The 9982-nt window shown below is 38.5% G+C and overlaps 2 protein-coding genes across 8 annotated transcripts in view; both read right to left on the bottom strand.

The window, feature by feature from the left end:
- LOC125470036 overlaps positions 1 to 3492 on the bottom strand; it is a 13678-nt gene extending 10186 nt beyond the window's left edge. Inside the window, exons 1-6 of one of the 4 annotated variants that reach the window (XM_048568401.1) lie at positions 2684 to 3492; positions 2273 to 2596; positions 1996 to 2170; positions 1479 to 1656; positions 1294 to 1377; positions 1052 to 1159 (exon numbers count right to left, since the gene is read on the bottom strand). In XM_048568401.1, the coding sequence (XP_048424358.1) occupies positions 1052 to 1159; positions 1294 to 1377; positions 1479 to 1656; positions 1996 to 2170; positions 2273 to 2596; positions 2684 to 3404 (1590 nt within the window). In that variant the 5' untranslated portion in view covers positions 3405 to 3492. The remainder of the gene's footprint in view (positions 1 to 1051; positions 1160 to 1293; positions 1378 to 1478; positions 1657 to 1995; positions 2171 to 2272; positions 2597 to 2683) is intronic. The other 3 variants (XM_048568403.1, XM_048568402.1, XM_048568400.1) reach the window with 3 other exon arrangements.
- Positions 3493 to 6039: 2547 nt separating this feature from the next.
- LOC103968104 lies at positions 6040 to 9591 on the bottom strand. Of its 4 annotated transcripts, none has more exons than XM_048568398.1 (8): positions 8752 to 9591; positions 8338 to 8658; positions 8064 to 8235; positions 7539 to 7716; positions 7354 to 7437; positions 6935 to 7087; positions 6449 to 6718; positions 6040 to 6335 (listed from the first exon to the last, which is right to left on the bottom strand). In XM_048568398.1, exons 1-8 carry the CDS (start codon positions 9464 to 9466, stop codon positions 6237 to 6239), a joined length of 1992 nt encoding a protein of 663 aa, XP_048424355.1. In that variant the 5' UTR covers positions 9467 to 9591; the 3' UTR covers positions 6040 to 6236. The 4 variants fall into 4 exon arrangements, with proteins under 4 accessions (XP_048424355.1, XP_009379713.3, XP_048424354.1 ...); XM_009381438.3 differs by having other exon boundaries at positions 6935 to 7042; positions 8064 to 8238; XM_048568397.1 differs by having other exon boundaries at positions 8064 to 8238.
- Between the last annotated feature and the right edge of the window lie 391 nt (positions 9592 to 9982).

The following is a 9982-nucleotide window of genomic DNA, read 5'->3' on the forward strand; positions in this document are numbered from 1 at the left end:
AAGCAGTTCGACGAATACTAAGATATGTGAAGAGTACAATTGACTATGGTCTTTTGTACAAGAAAGGTGAAGACTGCAAGTTAGTTGGTTACTGTGATGCTGACTATGCGGGAGATCATGACACCAGAAGATCAATAACTGGGTATGTGTTTAAGCTTGGTTCTGGAACCATCTCTTGGTGTAGCAAGAGACAGCCGACGGTATTATTGTCAACCACTGAAGCAGAGTATAGAGCAGCAGCAATGGCAGCTCAAGAGAATGCATGGCTGGTACAGTTGATGAGTGATCTACATCAACCAGTAGATTATCCAGTACCATTGTACTGTGATAACCAATCGGCCATTCGCTTGGCGGAAAATCCAGTCTTTCATGCAAGAACTAAACATGTGGAAGTGCACTACCACTTTATCAGAGAAAAGGTTCTACAAGAAGAGATTGAGATGAGACAAGTCAAGACAAATGATCAAGTTGCGGACTTGTTCACAAAAAGTTTAAGTACAGGCAAGCTCGAAATTTTTCGCTGTCTGCTCAGCACAGTGCAAAGAATGAGAGCTGACATTGAGGGGGAGTGTTGAAAATCAATGTCAAAGTTAGGTATGGAAAATTAGGCAATGTTAGGCATGGTTGAATAAAATAAATTAGGTGCAATTAATGTGTTTTGTGTGGTAATAAATAATCTTAGTTTATTCATTTGGTTTGCTATAAATACCCAAGTCCTCAAGCATTGTAAATCATCCAAGGAAATACAAAGCCTAGAGCTAAATAAGAAAAGCTTTGCTAATTAGTTTGTTTTGTGAGCTTTCTTTAAGAGTGTGTTCTATTTTCTTCTTCTTGGGATCATTAGAGTTATCTTGGATACTCTTCTTATTCAACAATAAGTTCAGGAATGCATCCAATATGGTTAAACCTCATCGTCCAGTTACATTTACCGAAAATATTCTATTGTTTGTTTTGATTGTGGCTCCATGATAAATAGGCTATAACTAATTGGTTTGCTGAAACAAGGAATAGAGATGTAAATTTCTAAAAGGTACTGGGTGAAGCAGCATACAGTCAGATCTGTGACGAGTCTCTTCGTGCATAGCATCAGCCTCAGGTCCAGATTTTTGGTAGCGCATGAAATGTCCACAACCATGTTACGCAGTTGATTCAGTTCAATCTAAAAAGAAAGTTGGCATTGCAATGTAAGTCTTAGTAAATAAACTCTATCTCCAGCAACAGGGAGACTTAAGAAGGGGAAGAGTCAATGAAATATCTTCATCCAGTTTAGTTGGCAGGAATTAGAAAACTTGCCTTGTAGAGTTGTAGTTTTCCATGTTCTTTCTTTACACGGCATTTGCAGGAGAGAGTTGCATCTGGTCTGGTGGAATCAGACAACTAAACAAGAAGGACAAAGATGAGTGATTCAATAGCAAAAGTTAGAATTGTAGAAAGAATGAACTCAGAACTCAGTAAGTTGATGTGTCTAAAGGAAATACCTTTACTTGGTATGTATTTTTCTCCCCTTCGAAATCAGCTCCAATTTTCGGGACAACTTCGTTCACAATCCTTTCCTTATATGAAACAGGAATGTTTGTGTACAATGATCGTCTCCATTGTTTCAAGATTTCAGTACACAAATTTGTTCTCATGGATTCCATGTTAACTAAAGCGCTCCTGATTCAAAGATTTTAACAAAAATTGTCATACCACTGTCCATGTACAAAATTAATATGAAGTATGAGATGATTGACAGTAATTAAGCATTGATAACAAAATAATACTGTATCAAGTGTCGAAAAACAAGGGCAGAGTTTTAGAATCCTGCTCCACTGTCCAACTTGGCATCCTACCTTCTACACTAAAATGCCAAATGCAGCATTCAATCATAGTATCGACTATTATTTCGTTCTACTTCAACCAGTATTCTGAGGCGGATAAAAGAACAACATAAGGTAAAAAGGATAATCGCATGAAACAATCAACTAAATGACTCAGATAAGGAAGAAATCTAACCTACGAAAAAGTACTTTCCCCACTCTAGCAATCAAAGTAGGCTTTCCTTCTTTGAGCTGTGCGCACTTCATTTCATTCCTTACGTGTTTAAAAGAAGATACCAAGTCTTCCAGCACATTTTCTGCTATAGATACCGCAGGGCTCCTTAGCGAATTCCATTCCAGCTCACCGCCTTCTGTCACGTATCAACCATGAACAACAAAGCCAAACATACCCACACAACCCAAGTAACAACATACAAAGATAAACGCATTAAAAGAAATGTTAGAGTACTAACCATCACCTAGACTAGTGTTGATTAAAGCTAGACGATTTTCTTCTACTTTCAGCTCAGAGGACTCCAAGCAAATGGGCTTAAGATTAACAGAAGGCGGAAATTGGTTCTCCTCATCCAAAGCAACGGCGCACCATCTATACGTAGAATGGTCTGCATAAGCTATTTTTCCAGTCCAATCCACATTAGACTTGTTATATGGCTTGACATATAAGTTTTTTGTGAATCGTTGAGCAAGCAGCTCTGAAGTCGGTAATGGCCTCTCATATTCCTTCGAGTGCCGCTTGTGTGGTGGAATGTGAGCCATTCCAGACCTAGCACTTACGCCTATAAAAACAAAGATGAAAATGAGGCCAACCGAAAATAAAAAAGAAAAGAGGATTTAAAACAGAGTACTGATACCACCACGAATACCTCTATAGCCTTTGCCACGACCACGTAAGGTACCAGGACCACCGCCACGAGCTGGAGCGGGAGCAGTAGGTCTAGCATCAACAGAGAAGACAGTATGCATCCTTTGTTTCCGCTCAGCAGTGAGCAGAAGGGCCTCTGAAGCACTGTGAGATATGGCTCCATCACGATCCTGAGCAGAAGCCACGGTGGTTTCACATGCAGGGCCAACATTGTTGAGAACAATGGCAGCAATGTCTGAGTCAGAAACAGGAGCACCAGATAAGGAGAGGGCGTCAGCAAGGCAACTGACACGACTGAGAAACTCAGAAATGGAGGAGTCGCCACGGTGGGTGTTCATCAGCTCACTGCGAAGTTGAAGAAGATGGCCAGTGGGCTGCAAATCATAGCGTTCGTGCAGACAGGTCCATGCAGAATGAGAACTGGTTTTCCGGATTACGGCACCCAACACAGTGGGATGAACAGAGTTCTTGATCCAGGACAAAACCATATTATCTTGTTGAATCCATGCTTCAAACTCCGGATTCACAGTATCAGTAAAAATGCCCTCATCATCTTTGAGAAAGGCAGGAGGACATTTGCTAGTGCCATCAACAAAGGAGACGAGATTCCTGCTACGAAGCAAGGTAAGCATCTGGGCTTGCCAGAGAGGGTAATTGGTAGGGTCAAGTTTAATCGGAAGAAAGTCGGAAACGTTGGAAGAGCTGGAAGAGTTGGACGCCATTTGAAAGAAAAAGGAAATGCTTAGGATGAATGCTTTGAATAAACTCAGCTCAATGAATTATGAGTGAGGCTTCCCGTCGATTATATAGGATTACAACTTGCTAGAGGGGTTTTTCTTTTTCTTATATATATATATATTTTTTTTTTCTTCTTATACAATCTGCTGGAGGGCTTCTTTTTGGGAGTTTTAATGAAAAGTCCACGGTACTGTTCATTTTAACGAAAAATCACATTTTTACACTAAAAAGTCAATCATGGAATATTCATTTATCTTTTATTTTGTCCTTATCATTAAAACTCAAAGTTTTCAAACCATTTTCATTAGTTTTCGTTTTTTTTTTTTCATTTTAGAGACAACTTGGCGGAGGGGTTATATGCTTTTTTTGTGACAAACCTTGCCGGAGGGTCTTTCTTTAATTTTTGCTGATTAACCTCGCTGGAGGGTTTTTTTTTTTTTTTTTTCATTTCAGAGACAGCTTGGTGGAGGGTTATCTGCGTTTTATGTGACAAACCTTGCCGGAGGGTTTTTTCTTTAATTTTTGCTAATTAACCTTGCTGGAGGGCTTTTTTTAATTAGTACATCGATTTTTTTACATTAATAAAATGAGGAGTTTGGTTAACCTACACAATGGGCAACCTAATTTGGTATCAAATTCGTTATCTACGAGATTTAAACCTAAGACCTCTCATTTCAAAATGAAGAGGTAAACTACCAGACCGTAGTACTGAATCGCCGCTAAAGGGTTTTAATGAAGAATAAAATTAGCTTTGTGAAATTGAAATTCTATTTTAGTTTAATAGAGAATAAATTATCTTGGAATGCTCATTTTACAACTCAAAAGCCATTTTTGGAGGGATCAGATCCTCTTCTGAGCTAAGGGTGAAGATCTTCCTGAGTAAGCCAATCGGGCCGTTCAAATTTTATCCAACGGATACAAATAGGGAGCCCCTCTGAAAGTTATAATAATTGTAACCGTTGGATAAAATATGAACGGCCCGATGGACTTACTCAGAAGGATCCTCACCCTTAGCTCAAGAGAGGATCCTGATCCTTTTTGGAGTTCAGTGGGTCAGAAATTTGTGATGCAAATCATCTAACCCACCGAAAAATGTAAAAAAAAGGTAGATTACATTATTTTCTCCTTAAATTTTCATCCAATTTCAAATTTGTATGTTTTTCAATTTTTTCAATTTCATACAACGATTCACAATTTTGTATAAATGTCTTAGATCTGTATCAATTTATGTTAGTTTCTTTGTTATTTGTTCATGTGGACATAGTTGACCCACAAAATTTGTGCCACGTGAATAAAAAACCAATTAAAAGATGGATATTCATTATTAAAGAAAATCAATTTAAAGAAAACCTTATTCTCTGACAACAAATCAATATGAAGAAGAAACCCTTCATCTTCTTCATCACAAAAGTTTAAAAATCAAGGTACAAATTAATTTATAAACATTATTTGAATCTTTAACGTGTAATGTTGAGTATTGTCTGTCACTAAAAAGTTAAAAGATTTTGCATTAACTTATTAGAAGTTATTGTAGAACCTCAAGAGTATATATAGTCCACCTATTTATCAATTAGACTTTAGGAGAAATTTTTGTGTGCCTGGAACATGTACTGGTACACCATGTAATAACATAATTGGCTGGACACTTAAATTTTTTTTTTTAATTAATTGTATTGTGACACTTGGGTATACCAGGTAGTGTTCTCAAAACACTGAAAAATTTCTCGGACTTTAGGTAGAATCTTCTAAAATGATACGTACTCCAGCAAAAGTTAACATCCTGATATCACGAACACCTAATTAAGCAAAGCAAATCACTCTCCCAATAAGCACTTAATTGCGACTACATGGGTTTACAACGAAGGAGCACACGATTACTTCATTGGTGAGAGGTTGCAGCATGCACGTAGTTTCATTGCATGTTAGAAAAGGTTCATAGCATATCAACTTCACATCGTCCTGCAGCTTATCAGAAATCAAGCGGATTTCAACATTTTCTTCCTGAAAAATCGAAAGAATAAGATCGATGTCATGTTACTATGAACACATGACAGATCTTTTCTTGGTACAGAGATATCTGATTTTCAGAGAAAAATACAAGACTTACCTGTAACTTTGGAACGAGCTTTTTCAAAAACAGCCTCCCAACCAGTTTCTGTACCATATTTTAAACTAGGTCCGCAAGCACAACTTCAGCTATATTAACCATATGTTAAACTACTGCTTTCCATTATGTAGACAGGAGTCTATCAAAGCTAGAGGTTTTTCTTCACTATTCGACTCGGTAGATTCCAAGGAAATGGGCACAAGTATAACGGTAGACGGAAACTGGCATCCATACCAATCGTGCAAAATCTCGATATAGCATGGTTTACATAAAGAAATCTTGTATCAAAACATTGAAATTTTTCTTAAACTGGGGAGCAAGCAGCTCCAGTGTTGGTAACGGGTCTCCCCTTTTCCGTTAACTGCCGCTTGTGGGGTGGGACGTAAGCCATTTTAAAACCAGAACTTGTGCTTAAAATTCGTAGCAGGGCAAAAAGAAACCGCAAAAATTTCACTAACCATCTTGGTTGTAAGGAAGTACCTGAGCCGAAGCAGTTACTGGCAATGAAGTAATCGACATGAAATCACCAAAAGTGCATTAACCATCAACTATGCCAGATACAAATAGATAGCAGAATTGCAAGAAATCATTAAAACAGTTACTAATTATCCATCAAACGATGCCAAAAGTTGAACATAAAACTAAGGAAGTGAACAGATATATACATGTCGAATAGACAGTGATCACTGATTTACAACAAGAAGCAATTTCATGTTAAAAAACTTTCACAGCTCAAGAAGTTATCCCATATAAACTGCATATTTTCCTTAAGCATCTCATAAATCGAGCTGACTTCGACATTTTCTTCCTGAAAATGGAAAGAAAAGGAGATTTCAGCACAGGATAAACCTTCTCAAAAATATCTTTTATTTCAGCACATGAACTAAAAAAAAATGGTCCAAGAGAAAAGGCAGCGTTTACCTGTAACTTTGACACTACGTTTTCCAGCACCAGACTTGTCACCCAAGAAGCTTCCCCGGTTAAGGTTCTAAAATCAAATCGGTCATAGTGTTTTACTTTCAATCTCAGCGATGAATTTCTATACGTATTAGCTCTTACGTGCCAAACCCTAAGAACTTTGTATTTATCTCCAGAAGACTCCTTCCCCAGGGGCCATCTCAATCCACCCTTCACATCTGGATCTAGAATCGCAGAATTAACGAGACCCATAATGCTTTGCATCTCATCATCCTGAAATAGCAACAATTAATATGATCGCGAAACTTCATTCCAAGAAGCATAATTTCAGCTAGGGGTCCCGTATAGTTAACCCACATGGTCCCATTACATTTCTAGGCAAAGTTCTATTCTTTGTTTTGATTGTGGCATGAAGATAGATATAGGAATCTTTGCTGAAACAAGGAATAGAAATGTAAATTTCTGAAGGACGGGGTGAAAGCAGCTTACAGCCAGATCAGTTACGAGTTTCTTCGTGCACAGCATTAGTCTCAGGTCCAGATTCTTAGTAGTGCATGAAATGTCCATTACCATGTTACGCACTGGTTTCAATTTGATCTGAAAGAAAGTTGACATTTCGATGTAAGTCTCAGGATATAAACCCTAAGCCAAGCAACAGGGCAAATGAAGAGAGGGAAGAGTCCCGAAAATATTAATGATCTGGAAAGGCTCCTCTCAAATTATTCAACAATTGGAGAGCTTAATCACATTCAGTGGTTGAACATTTAGTTTTGTTATACAACACTCATATTTTGCAGCATAAATATTATATCTAAACTATCGAATCACTATTGTGGCAACTCAACCGTGAGATTGCTGCAGCATATATAGTTCCATCAAATTTAGTTGGCATGAATTAGAAAACTTGCCTCGTAGAGTTGTAGCGTTCCATGTTCTTTCATTACCCGACATTTGCAGGAGAGAGTTGGATCTGGACTCGTAGAATCAGACAACTGCACAAGAAGAAAATAAATGAGCAATTCAATAGCTACAGTCAGAATTGTGGAAAACATGAACTCAGAACTCAGTAAGTTGTCGTGTCTAACAGAAATACCTGTAATTCGTATATATCTTCCTCCTCTTCAAAATCAACTCCAATTTGTGGGACAACTTCATTCACAATCCTTTCCTTATATGAAACAGGAACATTTGGGTAAAACAATCGCCTCCATCGTTTCAAGATTTCAGGACACAATTTTTTTCTGATGGATTCGATGTTAACTGAAGGGACCCTGATTCAAAGATTTGAACGAAGATTGTTATACATATGTTCGTGTACAAAATTAATATGAAATCTGAGATGATTGACAATACTTAAGCATCGATACGAAAGATAATATTGTATCAAGTAATCCTGCTTCACTGTCAAACTTGGCATCCTACCATTTAAACTAAAATGCCAAATGTAACCTTTTATCATAGTATAGACCATTATATTGTTCTGCTTCAACCAGTATTATTAGGCGGATGAAAGAACAACATAAAGGTAAAAAGGATAATCGCATGAAACAATCAACTAAATGACTGGCACAATAGGCTCAATAGCTAACCAATGAATCAGTGAAGGAAGAAATCTGACCTATGAAAAAGTACTTTGCCCACTCTAGCAACCAAAGTAGGATTTACGTCTGTCAGCTTTGCACACTTCATTTCATTCCTCACGCGTTCAAAAGAAGAAACTAAGTCTTCCAGCACATTTTCTGCTATAGATGCGCCAGGGTTCCTTGCCAAATTCGATTTCTCTTCACCGCCTTCTGTCACGTATCAACCATGAAAAACAAAACCAAACATATCCACAACCCAAGTAACAACATACAACATAAACGCACTAAAAGAAATGTTAGAGTACCAACCGTTATCTATACTAGTATTGGTCAAAGCTAGAAATTTATTTCCAATTTTCGTCTCAGCAGACTCCGAGGTAACAGGTTCAAGACTAACAGAAGATGGAAATTGGTTCTCGTCATCCAAAGCAACGGCACACCATCTATGTGTAGGATGGTCTGCATAAACTATTCTGCCAGTCCCATCCACACTAGACATGTTACATGGATTGACATTTAAGTTTTTCTTCAATTGTGAAGCAAGCAGCTCTGGTGTCAGCAATGTCTCCGATTCCTTCGAGTGCTGCTTGTGTGGTGGAATGTAAGCCATTCTAGAACTAGCACTTGTGCCTATAAAAACAAAGATCAAAGTGAGGCCAACCGAAAATAAAAAAGAAGAGAGCATTAAAAACAGAGTACTCTTGCCACGACCATGAAAGGTACCAGGACAACCGCCACGAGCAGCAGCAAGACCAGTAGGTCCAGTATCATCAGAGAAGACAGCATCCATAGTTTGACTGCGCTCAGCGCTGAGCATAAGGGCCTCCAAAGCACTGTAAGATATGGCTTCATCACGAGCCTGAGCAGAAGCCACGGTGCCTTTATATGCAGGACCAACATTGTTGAGAACAATGGCAACAATATCTGACTCAGAAACAGGAGCACCGGATAAGGAGAGAGTCTCAGCAAGGCAATTGACACGACCGAGAAACTCAGCAATGGAGGAATTGCCACGGTGGGTGTTCCTCAGCTCACTGCGAAGTTGAAGAAGACGGCCAGTGGACTGCAAATCATAGCGGTCGCGCAGACAGGTCCATGCAGAATGAGAACTGGTTTTCCCGAATAGGGCACCCAACACAGTGGGATGAACAGAGCTCTTGATCCAGGACATAACCATAGCATCTTGTTGAATCCAAGCGTCAAACTCCGGATTCACAGTATCAGTAAAATTGCCCTCATCATCTTTGAGAAAGGCAGGAGGACATTTGCTAGTGCCATCAACACAGGAGGTGAGATTCCTGCTACGAAGCAAGGTAAGCATCTGGGCTTGCCAGAGAGGGTAATTGGTAGGGTCAAGTTTAATCGTAAGGTAGGTGGAAACATCAGGTAGGGTAGGGAGAGGAATGGAGGAGGAGAAGCTGGAAGAATAATACGCCATTTGAAAAAAAACATACAAAACAAAACGGAAATGCAAATGATGTGGTAAGACTTTAGCTCGTGAATACCATAAAAGAATATTAACGCTCAGTAGAGTTCAGGATGAATGCTCAATGAATCATGAGCGAGGCTTCACATTGATTATATAGGTTTACAGGTGATGACGTTGTTACAAAATATAGTACAAGTGATGACGTTGTTACCAAGTCGAGTTATCTCTAATTAAAAAGTAATTCAGAATGTACACAAAAAATAGATAAAATAACTTGCTAGAGGGGTTTTTCTTTTACTTTTTAGAGACAACTTGCTGGAGGGTTTTTTTATCTTTTTCTTTTTCCGTATAGAGACAGCTTGATGGAGGGTTATATCATTTTTCTTTTGCGACAAACCTTGCCGGAGGGCTTTTTCTTTATCTTTTTGCTAATTAACCCCGCTGGAGGATTTTAATAAAAAATAAAATTACACATTACGGGGAGGGGAGTTCGGTTAAACCATTTAATGGGCAACTAAATTTGGT

Source organism: the organism of the source record quoted next, unplaced genomic scaffold, assembly GCF_019419815.1.
Source record: "Pyrus x bretschneideri cultivar Hongxiangsu unplaced genomic scaffold, Pyrus_bretschneideri_v1 Contig48, whole genome shotgun sequence".
Classification (NCBI taxonomy): domain Eukaryota; kingdom Viridiplantae; phylum Streptophyta; class Magnoliopsida; order Rosales; family Rosaceae; genus Pyrus; species Pyrus x bretschneideri.